Source organism: Taeniopygia guttata, chromosome Z (assembly GCF_048771995.1).
Source record: "Taeniopygia guttata chromosome Z, bTaeGut7.mat, whole genome shotgun sequence".
In the NCBI taxonomy this organism is placed as follows: Eukaryota; Metazoa; Chordata; class Aves; order Passeriformes; family Estrildidae; genus Taeniopygia; species Taeniopygia guttata.
Genome location: NC_133063.1, coordinates 32983785 through 32999207, shown reverse-complemented (window position 1 = coordinate 32999207; position 15423 = coordinate 32983785). Strand labels below are relative to the sequence as shown.

The 15423-nt window shown below is 42.6% G+C and overlaps 1 protein-coding gene across 4 annotated transcripts in view; it reads left to right on the top strand.

The window, feature by feature from the left end:
* KIAA1958 (KIAA1958 ortholog) overlaps positions 1 to 15423 on the top strand; it is a 68780-nt gene that overhangs the window by 47173 nt on the left and 6184 nt on the right. For 3 of the 4 annotated variants that reach the window (XM_072922886.1, XM_072922887.1, XM_072922884.1), the window contains exon 3: positions 4080 to 7472. In XM_072922886.1, coding sequence (XP_072778987.1) covers positions 4080 to 5125 — 1046 coding nt within the window. In that variant the 3' untranslated portion in view covers positions 5126 to 7472. The remainder of the gene's footprint in view (positions 1 to 4079; positions 7473 to 15423) is intronic. The other variant, XM_072922885.1, reaches the window with a different exon arrangement.

Genomic DNA, 15423 nt, shown 5'->3' with positions numbered 1-15423 from the left:
TACCTTCTTGAAACAGGAGGGGACAGGAGAAAAAGGTAGGAGCAGGCTGTGCTTTACCTGAACAGTTTTAATAGGCTGCATATTGCCGTGGCCCAAAGGTTAAATATCGCTACTTTTCAGTAACTGCAAAACAGGGGCAAGAGCCAACCTACAGGGTGCTGGGGAGTGGAGAGAGGGTACTTAGCTTTGTGTGAGGGTGCTTTGTGTGAGTCTAACTATGCTTTTTCACTTGAATGAAAGCATATTGGTGGAAGCAGGCCTGCTGCAGAGGCATTTTCCTGGGCAGGACAAAAATTTGACGGAGAAGACTTCAGTTGGTGACGTGATTACCACGAAGAAAACCCACCTTACTTCTAATGTACATCTGTGACATCTCACTGCTTACCATATGCAGAGTTTAAGACCTTTTGCAATAATAACTCAGGTTTGTGACTCCCACTCTGATGTACAAATGCCTTCTGAACATTAACCATCTGTATCTGTCTGTCATGAAAGCAAATGCCTTTCCTCCTGCCATATGTAATTACAGAGGTTATGTCCTTTTCAGGGAGTCCAAGTGTGTGTATGTGTGTGAACTGAAATTAAAACAAGCCTGAGTTTGATAACTCTGTTGATAATATTAAGTCTTGGCTGTGTTAAGATCAGATTATGAAAAGATCAGAAAACAGCTGCTCCTCTGTGGGAGAGATCATCTGATGGTTGTGGGCTAGGCTGGGACATCTGCTCCCACTAGGTTGTCTGTTTAATCTCTGCCTCGTCACTTTGTCTCTTTCACTTCATTTGAGCTAGAACATCTTAAGTACTTGTCACTTTTTCAAACTCATAGTTGGGAGTTTACCCTGGAACCCCCACTAAGGTAGGTTTTACTGTCTTTTTCTGCCACACTCTGGTTTTCTTGGAAATGAAACTGTGGTGTGGGATATGATAAGAAACACAAGAGCTAAACCAGGTCCTTTGTGCAATGATACAGCTGAGGGAGAAGGACCTCTGGAAATGTATCTCCAATTCATTTTTTATGCTTCTGCTTATAATCTGTAAAACAGGGGTAACAGCACTACTAGCTCCAAATAGTGCATTATGACAAGGAAAAGACACTAAGGATAACTTGGCTTCATAGATCAATGATGACAATAATTTTTGGTTGATTGGTTCTGACCAACCAGCTGAGAGAAATTAGACTGTAACACGAGAGTATTTGTATTCCTCAAGCCTAACAGCAGAGACATACAGAAGACTATCAGAAAGGTGAAAGCATATGTAACACCTCATTCTTCTATCCCACATCAGTCTGCAGCTTGGGAATGTTCTGATATAGAGGTGTTCTCTAGGAGCATTTGGTGGCTTTTTTTTCTGTGCTTTTACTCAGTTTTGGAACCCATGCACGCTGAAGAGTTGATGATACACTGAGAAGTGGAGGTTCAAGAGCAACTAGATTTATGTTTGCAGTGGTCAAGGAACTAATGCAGATCCCCACCAGTGTTTCCATGAGTTTCCACCAGCTCCACAGAACATTAAAAAGAGCTTTGATCTCTATTCAGCAAGATCAGCAAAGTGAGACAAACATCTAGGAACTCTTACATGGGAAACTCCCTGCATGCTACATGATACCCCACCTATTTGAGTGGTCTTGTAGGAAGAGAATAATCCATTACTACTACTTCAACCTGGATTCACAGCCAATGTGGAAGTAACTCTCCTGATGTGGCTGCAAGAAAACCTGACCTATTCTTTTTTAACATTTCCCACCTGCCTTGTGAAGTAACACGCAACACACCAGTGCAGGAATGCAATGTTTCTGGGGTACTGTTTTCATAATGTAAATTGGGGGAATCTTTAATTTTGCCTGGGTTTTATAACTGTTAGCTGCAGATAGGGTAATTTTCTTTGCAGATTAAGGAAAGATGCTGTAACATAAATGACTGACTGGGTGTCACTGCTGTGTTGTGACAGGCTACCTCTAAGAAGAGTGATTGATGACATTTATACAACTGAGCCATTATATGTGCTGTTTATATTGAAATAGAACTTAGGATGTGGGCTGTCAGTCAAAGCAATGATTACTTACACAGTTCTATAACAAGTGGTGGTGGGCGCAGAGAACAAAATACCAGAGTAAATGTTTGTTTTGGAGCTTTGAACAGGGCTGTCTCTTTGTTTCCAGCCTGCATCTAGCCACACTGTAAGGATCTATTATGTACGTTGCCTAGAACATGAGGTTTCACTGCAGGCTTCGAGGAGCTCTTTGATACTGACATCAGTATTAAAAAGAGCTTCTGAATCAGGCAGGTGACCTTTCTTGCTCCCCTGGAGCATAGTTCAAGCAAACCTCAATTGTTTGTGGCAGCATTTCTTCCTACCTAAAGAAGCCCCCAAAGGCCCAGTTGCAGATGCCCACTTCTCTGTGCATTGCAGAGGATTTGAGAAACCTGAGTGAGTGGTGTGGATGCCAGATGCCTCTCTGAAGACACAGGACCAGCTCCTGAGGGTTATAAACTCAGTCCTACTTCTGTCCTGGACCAAGTCCTGGAAGTCCTGGACCAAGTCATTCCCTGCCTCTGTCCGCAGGTGTGGTATGGGAGGTGGTGGGATGAGCTTTCTTGAGAGGCACTCTTGTAGATTGGTGGAAGGAGAAGCTGCCCAGCTCTGCATCAGTATTTTGGCACCACTTGGAACACTGCAGGTGGGATAGACAAGGACAGACTGCCTTCTATTCCCTGCTGCCTTCTCCTCTATTAATTGGCTTGCAGGGAAGAAAGGAGCAAGTATCTGAACTCTGATGCAAAGCCATGGGTGTGCTACACAGCCTATCTATTGACCTGATAGGCAGAGAGGAAAAGGAACTTCACCTAGTCTCATACCACTTTGTGTATGTATCTCGGGTGGGAGACACATGGTGAAGTTTGCCATGGCACTGCTACAAGGATGCCAGAATGTATGGGTTTTGCAATGAGACCAAATAGAAAAGAACTTGGGATTTTCCCCCCTCTTTTGCTTGTTAAGTGGAAGAGAGACAAAAAGTGTTCAACATACAATTCCAGAAAATATTTAAATAATTGAATTTTTCATTCTTTGCATTTGATTTTAACTTTCTAAAGCCATTAAGATTAATTATATTTAGAATGACAGTTCCATCTGTGTGCTTTAAGCTGCATTCTTGTTCAAACAGATAGTTTGCACATGCCAAGAAAACAGTCCTTAAAACACATGGTGTATAAGGCTTTTTCTTGTTATGCTTCTCTTACGATCAGCCAGAAAATCAGCTGTCAGTAACAGTTACCATAGTGGTAGCATCTGAATACTGTGTTTTGATGATATTGATTGTAAGGATCTATGAGGATAGCCTGTTAAATATAAAATTGTTTCTAGAATTTGATTTTTATGCAAAATGAAAATACAACTGTACTTGTTCTATCAAGGTGCAATTTTATGACATAGAGAGGCTGTATAATAATGGATTTTTACCATGTTTTCTGATATGAACATACTGACTATATTTTCTTTATTCTTGTACATTTGTAAATTGTACATTGCTCTGTAGCAATTTTACCTATCATTTCCATAGGATATGCTGCCTTATTTTGTACTGTACATTCTGACTATATTTATTTCACTCTTTAAAAATATATCTGATTAAAGAAAACATTGTCTGTAGGCCAGACAATGGGGATGTGAGTACCAGTACAACCTCTGGTTGCACAAATGAAACTATTTCGAGTGGGCTTATTCCTGAGTTTGGGCCTTGCACACAACATTGGGTTCCACAGAAAATCTTTCCACTTTGTCTTTGTTGTGAAAAGCCTGTTGCCTTTAATCTCAATGCTTTCCACAAATCTCCATGTACAAAACTGTGTCCCAGTGTCATGAGGAGCTCACTTTGTTTTGTATCATATAGTATGTCATTTGTTAAACTGAAGTTGGATTTTCAGTGAATGACAGGTATGTAAAGATGTTTACCAGTGCTCTTTGTGAACTTAATTTTATGTTCTTTCCTTTTTGAGGAAATTTGCTTTTGGAAAAAGTGCATCACATAAACTCACTTCTTCTACTTTCTCTTTTCTGTCCCATTCTTCCTCTTACAGACCAGGATGAGAAAGCAGCCGAGCTCAGCAGGGAGCAGAATGAGAAGACCATTCGCAGCACTCAGACGGCTCTCCGCAATTTCCGAGAATTCCTCATTTCCAAGTACCCATCTGAGACCCGTGAGATCTATGTCATCCCCTGCATAGAGCTTGATGCGTATCTTGCATCCTTCTTTGTGGATGCCAGACAAAAGGATGGGTCTGAATATGAGCCAAACAGTCTGGCCAACTATCAGTGTGGACTGGAGCGGTATCTCAAAGAGCACAGGTATGGATACAGTATTACAAGGGATAAGGAATTCAAGAGGTCCCAGGAAGCTCTAAAGCAAAAGCAAATAGAGCTGAGGTGTAAAGGCAAAGGAAACAAGCCACACAAATCCATGAAGCTCACCTTTGCTGATGAGCTTATCCTGCGCAAAAGAGGCTTATTGAGCAGGTACAATCCTGAAGGGCTTCTGAACCTAGTATGGCTGAACAACACTAAGGCGTTTGGACACTGTACGGGTTTCCATGGGTCCACCCTCAAGTGGGGAGATATCCGGCTGCGGGTGACAGAGACTGGGTTGGAGTACCTGGAGTGGATGGGGCCAGACAATGGGGATGTGAGTACCAAGAGCAAGAGAGGAGGGACAGACTCGCGGGTGTATGCCACACAGCACTCCCCACAGACCTGCCCCGTGCAGGACTACAAGGAGTACGCCCAGCGGCGCCCTCCAGCCATGCGCTATGAGGATGCGCCTTTTTACCTGTCCATCAAGCCTGTTGTCAACTTGGCTGCACTTCACTGGTACAATTGCCAAGCCCTGGGGAAAAACAAGCTTGCCAAGATGGTGAAGACAATGTGTGAGAAAGGGAACATCCCTGGCCGCAAGACCAACTTCAGTGTCTACCAGAGCTGCAGCACCCTCTCAGAAGCTCAGAGCAACCAGCTGGTGCTGATCTGCAATAACTTGGGCCAGCAGGCTGCCCAGTCCATGGCAAGCCACTCCAATACTGGCAACTTTATAGTGTCAGCATCCTATGACTCGTCATCTGACACGGCTTGAAAGAACAGTGAACACTTTTTTTTCTTTTCCTTTTTGTTTCAAGCATTGAATTTGTGGTCAATAATACACATCAGCTGTGATTGTACACTATTCCCCCTCAGCCCCCTCTCCAGTGTTAATTCACTTTATAAGAATATATAAACATATAATATATTTTTCTTTCTACAAATAAGTCAACAGAAATAGTTTAGTATTACTAACAGTATTTATAATGTTAATGCAAAAATGAAAGGTACTTGTGGGTTATAATACAAATGCAGATTTTAAAAGGATAAAAATGGTTCTCAGGAAACACAAGATAGACTGAAAACACCATTTTTAACATGCACATATTAATGAGAGTAAATCCCCAGGGAGGCTTACATAACAATTCTGTTCTAAAGCATTTTTTCAACTTAGTATTGTAACATGACCTCCCACAGTGGAGGAGACAAACTTAACATTGGCCGCTGCTTCTTACCTGCTAGCTTATTCTTGATCAGCAAGATCAAGAAATAGGAAATACATAAATGTAAGTTCAGAAAATAATTTACAGCATTTTTTGGTCTGTTTTTATTATGTTTCCTGAGGCTCATTTACACAACAAAAATCCTGAAGTCACCTAAATGCCATTTTTAACTTTTGCGTATGTTGATTTTTTGGGATCAAAATGTTGCTGGTGTTTAGGCTAAAAAGTATTGTTTTCAACAGTATGCAAAAGTATAATGGCAAAACCATTGTCACACATGATTTTACCTCTTTAAGCATAGGTTGTTAGTATTTTATCAGTATGTGTATGTAATGTAAAATCTATTGACATAGAGCACTCTTTCAGTATTCTGGAAAACCAACTGTACAGAAGAATCTGCTATCTTATCCCAGCTGTACAGAAAAATAGCATCAACTGTATCTTAAGCCATCATTTGAAATCCACAAAACAATAGAGAATGTAATGATATTGCTACAGAAATTTTTAAAGAAATTCTACAAAGAGGTAAAAAGCTGGATAAGTTTAAGTGCTGGAGTATAAATTTAATTTAGGTACATGTCATCGGTTTCCATTGCAGATGATGGAAAATATACATGTGAATCTGAAGGCAAAATTTGGACCTTAAAGCCTTGAAATAACAAGTTCTGCTGTTCTGCTACACTACTTTGTAGTGTAGTTGTTCACTACAAGTATGGGAAAAGCACCAACAAACTCACTATTTCAGTGAACAGTTATAATTCTTGACACTTAAAATTAGGAACAGTACTTTTCGAGTAAAGAGAAGTTTAAGCTCCCTAAGGAACTTCCCCAAGCACAGCTAGTGCTGTGGTGAGGCTTTAGACAAGTCTGCTGAGGTAATTGAGTGCCTACTGAAGTCAATGAAAAAGACAACCTTGGCTGACTTCTGCTGGGTATTGGACCAAACAGCCTTTGGAGAGGCTTTCTTGTTTTGCAGTTTTTAATTGTTGTGTTTCTTTATGCTTTTTTGTCAGTATTTCTTCACATTCCTGTGTATCCTTCAAATTCTTTAGATCTGCAACTGTGCAATGACTTTAATAATCACTAATTCCAAAGAAGAGCTGAAAGAAAGGTAACAAATAGAAATAGAAGTAAGCCACCTAGTACCTATAACCTTTTTTTTTTCTGTGTTCCTAGGATGAAATATTCCTGTGTGAGAGGGAGGTGGCAGAGTGTCTGCACCTCACTTAAGCCTTACTGAAGGTATGTTTTGGGGATGAAATAGGTAGCAGATGTGGCACTGAAAAGTCTAAAGGTAGAGATTTCCACTATAATAAATATCTGTCCTCCCGGGAAGCTTTATGCAGGTGACACAACCTGGCTGTGATCTCTTTTTTCCACATGTAGCAAGGCTGGTAAAAAGTCTGGTTTCCTGTGTCTGACACTCCATGTTAGTGTTGCCACCAATTCTACAGTCTTCCATTTGCCATCCGCTGTGTCTCAGGGTAGGTACTGGATTAGTGGGCACAAGCAGTTGTTCATATTATAGAGCCCTCCTTTTGTAACTTGGCTTTGGGTCTTGAGGCCAAATTATGACTCTGCTGAAGTGATGGCAAGGCATGTATGTGACTTGCAGTGCCATGGCATATCTGACTTGTCAGTGAAGGAGACAGAAACACAGATTTCAAGTGAAGCCAGAAAGACAGTTGCCCAGTTTCCAGATGAGGCCAGACATCTGATTGCTCTTTGTACTGCCTTGCCTTTTCACAACAGTGCTTTTAGTGTGATACAGTGACAAATAGTTTTGCAAGACAGGTGTTGTTCTGGGATTTCTTAACAGGTTTCCTCTGAGGACTCATGGAGCTTAGTATGTGCTGGAGTGTGAGCATTCGGTGCCAAAGATCTTTCTCAAAGTACCAGGTGAGGAGAGCTCGACCATAGAGTTGACCTCTAGGGAAGTCTGGATTCTGTTTCTCCCCTCCAGTACTCATCTCAACACTTCCCAGTGACAGCTATTGCAGTATCTGACATAGTTCCCTGTATTTCCTTTCCTGTTCTGCAGTGAGGAGATGGGTATCAGCTGGCCTTTGTGGGGCAGCAGATCTCTGTTTCCCACCTCTCCTCCCCTGCCCAGCCCACCCCTTTACTCTGAGGAGGCTGGTCCCTGGCTGGGCACGTGCTGTGCTGCAAGCAGCTCTTTGAAGTGTTGCTTCACATCAGTGCTTTAATTCAGCCTCAACACAAAGAAGACTGGCACTTCTGGGTTTTGAGCTGAGAGGTCAAAAGAAGCATTTCCCATTACTTTTTAACTCTACATGCTGCCTAAATTGTTGATTACCACAGTATTAGGATGATTTGTGCTGATGTCCAGCAGCAGTGAGGCCACATCTCTTGTACCTTGACTTTAGCAGGGCACATGAGCAACCTTTGCTTGTCTGGTTAGGGGATTAGCACTGGAGTGTGTGTACTTATTGTGATAGCCTCAGTATTACCATGAGGGAGGCCAGGGCCCAACTTTAATTAAATCTGGTCAAGGACACCAAGGACAACAAGAAGGATGTCTGCAAATACCTCAATAACAAAAGGAAAAGAAAGGATAATATGGGCCTATTACTAAATGAAGGAGGGGCCCTGGTAACAGAGGACGTAGAGAAGGCAGCATTACTGAGCACTGCCTTTGCAATGGTCTTCACTGGCAACACCAGCGCTCAGGGATCTCTGTCCCAGGAAGCCAGAGTAAAGGAATGTTAGAAGGGAGGTCAAGGAGGGAGAAATGTTGAAGACATCCAGAAGTCCATGGACCCTAACGGGATGCATCCACAAGTGCTTAGAAATGTGGTGGACCCCACAGCTGAGGCTACTCATGATCACCTTTGAAAGGTCATGGAGAGGTGCCTGCAGATCAAAGAAAGCAAATGTCACCCCAGTGCTCAAAAGGAAAAAAGAGAGCCCAGGAAATTACTGGCTGATTAACCACACCCCAATCCCTGGAAAGGTGAGGAAATGCCTCATTCTGGAGGCCACTTCTATCCACAGAAAAAGGTGATCAGGATAGTCAGCATGGATTCACTAAAAGCAAATCATGCTTGACGAACCTGATTTGCCTTTTACAATTAAACAACTATGTGAATGGATGAGGGGAGCGCAGCAATCTTGTCTACCTCAACTTCAGTGAGGCTTTTGACCCTGTCTCTCACAGGCAAACTCAGAAAGAGTGAATGAATGGGAGGATGGGGAGGTTGATTGAGAACTGGCTGAACAGCAGATCCCAGATCTGTGGCACAGTGGCACAGGCTCAGGAGGCCTGTTCCTAGTGGTGTCTCCCATGGTCCAATAGTGGGCCCAGTCTTGTTTAACTTATCCATCAATGACTTGGATGAAGGGGCAGAGGCCTCCTCAGCAATTTCACTGACAACACAAAGCTGGGAGGAGTGGCTGATACCCCAGTGGCTGATACTCCATGTACCCCAGGTCCTTCAGAAGGACCTTGACAGCCTGGAGAGATGGGCACAGAGGAACCCTCTGAAATTCAGCAAAGGCAAATGCAGGATCCTGCACCTGGGGAGGAACAACCCCAGGCACCAGCACAGCCTGGGGTGACCTGCTGGGAAGCAGCTCTGTGGAGAAGGAACCAGGTGGACAACAAGCTCTCCATGAGCCAGCAGTGCCCTGGTGGCCAAGAAGGCCAGTGGTATCCTAGGCTGTATTATGAAGAGCACTGCCAGCAGGTTGAGGCAGGTGATCCTGCCCCTCTACTCAGCCCTGGTGAAGCCTCACCTGGAATGCTGTGTCCAGTTCTGGGCTCCTTAATACAAAAGAGACATGAAGCTCTGGAGTAGGTCCAGGGGAGGGCAACAAAGATGATTAAGGCACTGGGGCATCTCTCTAATCACACACTGGAACAGATTGCCCCGAGAAGACTCACCCTCTCTGGAGATACTTGAAAATTATGTGCAAAACAATCCTGTGTTGTGTGCTTTAGTATGACCCTGCTTGAACAGGGAGCTTGAAACAGGTAACACACTGTGGTTCCTTCCAACCTTACCCATACTCTGATTCTGTGATTATAGGAATAGTTTTGTTCTGCTTTGTGATGTCTGTAGTAACTCCAGCACTGCTGATGACAGGTTGCCTGGTAAGTTCTGGTGAGGCAGTCCCACACAGACTACTTGCTGAAGAAGTTAAACACATATGGACAAAATATAATACTCAAGTAATATACTACAAAAATAAGATTACTAGTTTTGAAGGGCATTTAATACAACCTATTATTCAGTCTTTATTTGTGAACAGTTAAAGGAATTAAGTGAACCCCGTTTATCTAATTACCATTTGTATTAAGGCTGTGAAAGGTAATTAACTGTCTGGGAGGGAGTCTTGGTGGGTTTGAACTGCTCTGGTGGTTTTGTCTAATACTGGTATCATAACTCTTTATTTTAGGCGAAAGAGGACAACTCAAAGTTTTTTGCAGTTTTGACTGAGGGTATCACACCTGCTTTGGCAGCAAGTTGCAAGCTCACAGCGATGGTGTGCAGTTTCCCTGGTGCTAAGATACAGCAGTGTGGCCAGGGACTAGTGCTGCCAAGTCTTACCTTCCTGTCCATCTGCCTAAACAAAGAATGATGGTTTACAGCCTTGGCTCTTGTTACTGAGAACCTCTTACCATGAACTCAAGGGCAGCTGGCAAAACAGTGTCCTGCTCCTGTCCAGAACAGGCTGTATGATGGTACTTGGGTGCAGTGGCTACAGTGAGGTACTGCAGGTGGGTGGCTGCACTCCTGCCTACATCATACTCTGAAGTAAAAGCTGAGCTTTTGCCCCATAGTGAGGCTGTGATTTCCCTAAGATGAAGATAGCTGGCTCCAAAATGGGGCTTGCTTTTCTCTTTTCTTTTTCCTTCCTTTTTTTTAATGCCACTCTCCTTTCTTTGACTTGATGTTAGATCTCATCAGTGAGTGATTTCAACTCAGCTCCCCAGCAGAAAACACAGCAAAAAGAAGGGGGAAGTCAGATAATTTTCTGTCAATGTACTGAGCTGAATCTGCTAAAAAATTGAGGTGCAGACCCTCTTGGGGAGACAGAGGATGGTGTTTGTCTACCAGCATCACAGAGTCATTAGCCTGGCTCAGATACTTCATCCCGTTAGAAACCCATCAAAAGGATAATGCAAATTCTGACTCTTCTGGATCATTTGTAGATATATTAGATGCCTTCAGAATTATCTACTGGCTTTGGGGAGATTTTCTCAGTGCTACCAAGAGCAAAATTTGGTCTTGAACTTAAGATAAGAGGCTGAGTGCCAAAGCACAGGCCTACACGGTGCAAAGGGGTCTGCACTAATCTTAGTGCTGACTTTCCCACATGGCCTTCTCAGGACACCACAATAAGAGTCAAACATGGGGATTATATGTGGATGTCACTGGACTGATCTGGATGCAGCTGTGCACATTACATGCATTTGGATCTGTTCACATGATTGCACATGTAGGTGGGCAGAGCTGTGGACACTTTGGATGGTGTAAGCTCTGTTTTTTTAGTCATCCGTGCATGTATTTATGATGTTGTGGTTTTGCACAATGTTACATGTCTTCATGCAGTTAATGGAAACTGAAGTCTGTGATGCCTGGGTGTCACAAGCAGCTTGTTTTATTTTCAGAAATGTATTTATGCAACAAAATGTATTTTTAAGTTCAGGAGAATGAAATACTGTCATGAACTACACTGTAAACTAAATTTCAAGATTACCTAAAATAACAGGACATACCGTTCACTTACATAATGCAATAATTCTGTGATAGCAGCATCAGGGCTACTGACATAGAGGATAATCTAACAATGGAATCTGTGTCCCTGTTGCATGTTCTCCTTTATGAAGAGTATCAACACTTTCAAGCTCTTTTTAGAAATTCCTATGGACTGATACTCAGTCTCTATAAAATCGTTACCCTGTTAGAAAGCTGTGTAGGGAATGACACACAAGCAGTGTTGTACTGTTGTGTGTTTGTGTCTTAGATGTTTGTGACCAAATCTTGTTCTGCTGTTTGTGCAAGTGATGTGGGGGGTGGTAAGATGGGGATCAGAAAGAGCAGGTGCTGTGTCATTCTAGAGCCCAGGCTGCCCTAAGGACTGAGACAGCTCTAAAGGAAATTTGAGATTCCTGTTGCACTAGGTTTCTTCCTGTTCAGCTCATATTTTACTTTTTCTTGTTATCATGTCTATGTACATCCCATAAGTGAATTGACTGACCTGGCTAGCACATGTGATGCATGGGCTGATCATTTCATCTGACAGCTGCAAATGATTGTGATTGACTGATCTGCCCCAACCCAAACAGCTCCACTCCCCTCACCTTTCCTGATCCTCAGATATTCCTCCTTCCTGGTGTCTGCACTGTGGAGCAGGGAGACCATTTTGTGCAGGGCTGCTCTTAGCTGGGAGCCCTGCCCATCAAGTGACCTTGTGCTTTGGGGATAACACGCTCAGGTGGACCACCTCGCGTGGGATATGTGGGGTTATGGGATACTTTGTGTGAGCACTCTGGAGACTTGCCTCTTGCATGCTGGAAGCACCCTCCTTCCTCCCTCTCCTGCTTTTTGTGAGAGGCTTTCAAGTCATGAAGTGAGATGGAATTTATTCCTTTGTGGAGGACCAGGCCCACATCTGTGTGCTGTGTAGCGCTCCACTGACATCATGGACTGACAAATAGCACTGAGATGACTGGTCCTCAACAGTATGCAAATTCTGGGCTCCCTCAGTCATGGAGAGGAGTTCAGTTCATGGTGCGAACAACGGGGCATTAGGACCCATCTAGCTCCCTGAACTTCCAGAGGCAGTGTGAACGTGTGTTAAAAAAGAGAACCTACAGGATGCAGAACTGTCATTTTGTTTTTCTGAAACGAGCCAGTTCATCCCTCTGGATTAGTTTAGAGAAGGATTTCTCACGATGAAACATGGCAGGAAATGGGTCTGCCCTTTTTAATGAGGGTTGTTTGCTAAATGTCACCATGGTTCTTTGCTGTCCTTGTTCTTAAGGGGCAGGATGTATTTTCTCTTATTTCTCTGCTTTCCTATGTGGGCTGAATTCTGCACTCAGGAAGAGTGGAGAGAAGAGACCATCCATTGTAAAGCACGGCTGTTTTCCTAGCCAGGAACTTGGTACTATGCTTTCTGGTGATGGTCCCCGTGCTGAGCCATGTCTTGGTGGTTGTGGACACTGTAATAGCTGGTGTCTTCCAGCTGTCTCTTTGCTCTGTGCAGAGCCAGCATGAAGGTTGCAGCATGATTCTCCAAAAACAGAGAGCCCAGGAGCAACTTTTCAAGGACACACCTATCAGCTGGGCATCTGCAAGCCAAGAAGGGAGAAAGCCTTAAGCACATTTAAATGAAATTAAATTTCCAAAGAACAGCATTGAAAAACACATGAGGCTGTGCTTGACTTCTTCAAGGGTTTTGGAAAGCTAAGGGCCCCCAGAGTCCCAGGGTTCCACCTCTTTCAGAGGAGTGTAACTACAGCTGGTGAAGGAGTGACCCTTTGGAGGACAAGTTCTTTGAGCCCCCAGTGAGTTGCATGGTTGCACTGCTTCCAGCTGCACTCCTGCAAACCAGGTTCCAGCCTGTTCCTCCCCACTGCACTATGACTGGTGCCCTGCAAAGCCCTGTTGCCATTGTTCTCCAGCACCTTGACTCTTCCTGGAAGCAGCAGAGAGGCATTTACAGTGGAAAATCCTGCAAAGCCGTGAAGCCTCACAGCCCAGAGAAACCTATGAGTTTGTTGAAAAGTTTGACACTATCCTCTCAAGTGGAACATATTTGAAGCAGTGGCAATGTCTAAAGCTTTAATTCCTAAACTGATGTGGGAAAATACGCATTTGCCACAAAATTTTCTTTTTACATGAACTGATGGATCTCTGTCTCAAGAAATTAATTTATTTTCTCTGTTTTCTCACTCAGCTGATTAATGGTAGTTGGTAATGCATACAAAACTCTATTTATTTTATTATACAAATGCCACTAAATGAGTTGTCTGTGCATTAAAAAATGGACTTACTGTTTCAAAGATATTAGGATGCTTTTGGCTAATCTTTTATTCTTGTGCTCAGCATTTATTAAACAGCATTTATTGCTATCTGAAAAACCAGTACCATTTCAGATTTCAATATGATCTTTTGTAATTAAAAGAGGTTTATTTCACAGTATTTAAGGTACTGGTAAGGTAGGTGCTATCTTTGAAATTCAGTGGGGTACTTTTAGTTGAAATGAGAAGAGGTGTTTAGCTCTTTTAAACAAAGCTGTAGGAATATGTGAGTTCTTTTTGGTTACTACTGTTTGATACAGTCTGTAAATGTCAATGAAATAACATGAGAGTCAAGTGAAGGAAAAAACATCAAAAAAATACAAAATGTTTAGGAAAAAATAGAAGACTAAGTGCTTTAAAGTAATTAATTTAACAGATACTATCTTCGCCACTTCAGCTGCTTTTCTTTTTCTTTTTTTTCTTTTTTCCTTTTCCTGCTTTTTTTTCTTTCTTTCTTTCTTTCTTTTTTTTTTTTTTTTCTTTTAATGGACAAAAAACAACTCTCTGACATGGCTCATGCCTAGAATTTTATCTGCTTTCTGAAAGTTGTAATCTTGCTGAGACTGCTCTTGTTACCATTATAGCATGTTCTCAGCTGGCCTAGATCACCTGTAGCGTTATGGTCTGCTCCACATTGCTCCTGCTTGCTAGGATTCCTCTTTCTCTTCTGCTGTCACATTTAATTCACTTTCTATATGTAAATTTCCATCCTGAAAACAAACCGATGCAGGCAACATTGCCTGACTACCATCAGTGGTGGATATGGAAGGCAAGGATCAAATACTAAATGGCTTCAAATTGATTTTGATAACTTTTGTGTATGGAGACAAATATCCTAGTGCCTCTAAGGCTAAAGGTGCACTGAACAATGATTGCAGTATCAGTCATCTTGTGGACACCTTTGTTTTCTGCCTGGTGCCTATGATTCAGATCTTGGAAGCTTTGCCTTCTTCAGGAGCTTTCTCTATGAGCAGCTTGAAAGACTGGGTTCCTCTGCACAAGGCTGGATGCATGGATGTGAAATACAGGTGCAGAAGTATTCAAGGCATTCAGAGATGTGCAGACAAAACATGAAATGAGATCTGAAAGCTGTCAGGGGAGGAAATGGTGAGAACCTGATTTTGCACCTATATATGGCAGTACCTGCAAGCTGGGTGGTGCTGCTGCCAGAGAGAATTTGGTGCCACTTCTGCAGAGTGCTGTGAGAAGTGCATGCCCATGACTCTGCTTCCACCAAGTTTGCGCTGTTCCTGCATTTCCTCCCCAGGCGCATGGCTAGCCTCACTGGAAATGAGTCTGAGGTGTGCAGGAGAGGACATCACTTGGCCATAGTGCTTGTTTTTGTCCATGTGGCACATCCATCTCAGGGTTCATCTTGAGATCTGTCCAGGCAGAAGAACTACTCAATACTGGAAGAAAAAGAAGTAGCAGAATATCCAAGTCAAACAAAAAGCAATGGAAAGGCAGTGGAAAAGCCTGCCAAACACAATGGAAGTTTTTGTCCTTTTTTTTAAAGAAGGCAAGAGTAATCCTTATCCTTTAATATCCTACTTTGTTTTATACCAGAATTAGAAAATATTTTCCATTTGTTTTAATTACCTACAGGCTTTAACTCTGTCTTTGAAGAGCATTTTTGCTGTTACAACCCTTGGTATAGTGAGCAGTGCTAGGAGAAACAGCTAACACAAGGATTTTGTCTTTCCCTGCATGCAATGTTTAATCTCTCTAAATTTTTTAACATGAATGTATTTTTTGCCATTTTGTAAATTGACAAGATTAGCACAGTTTCTTCTAAAA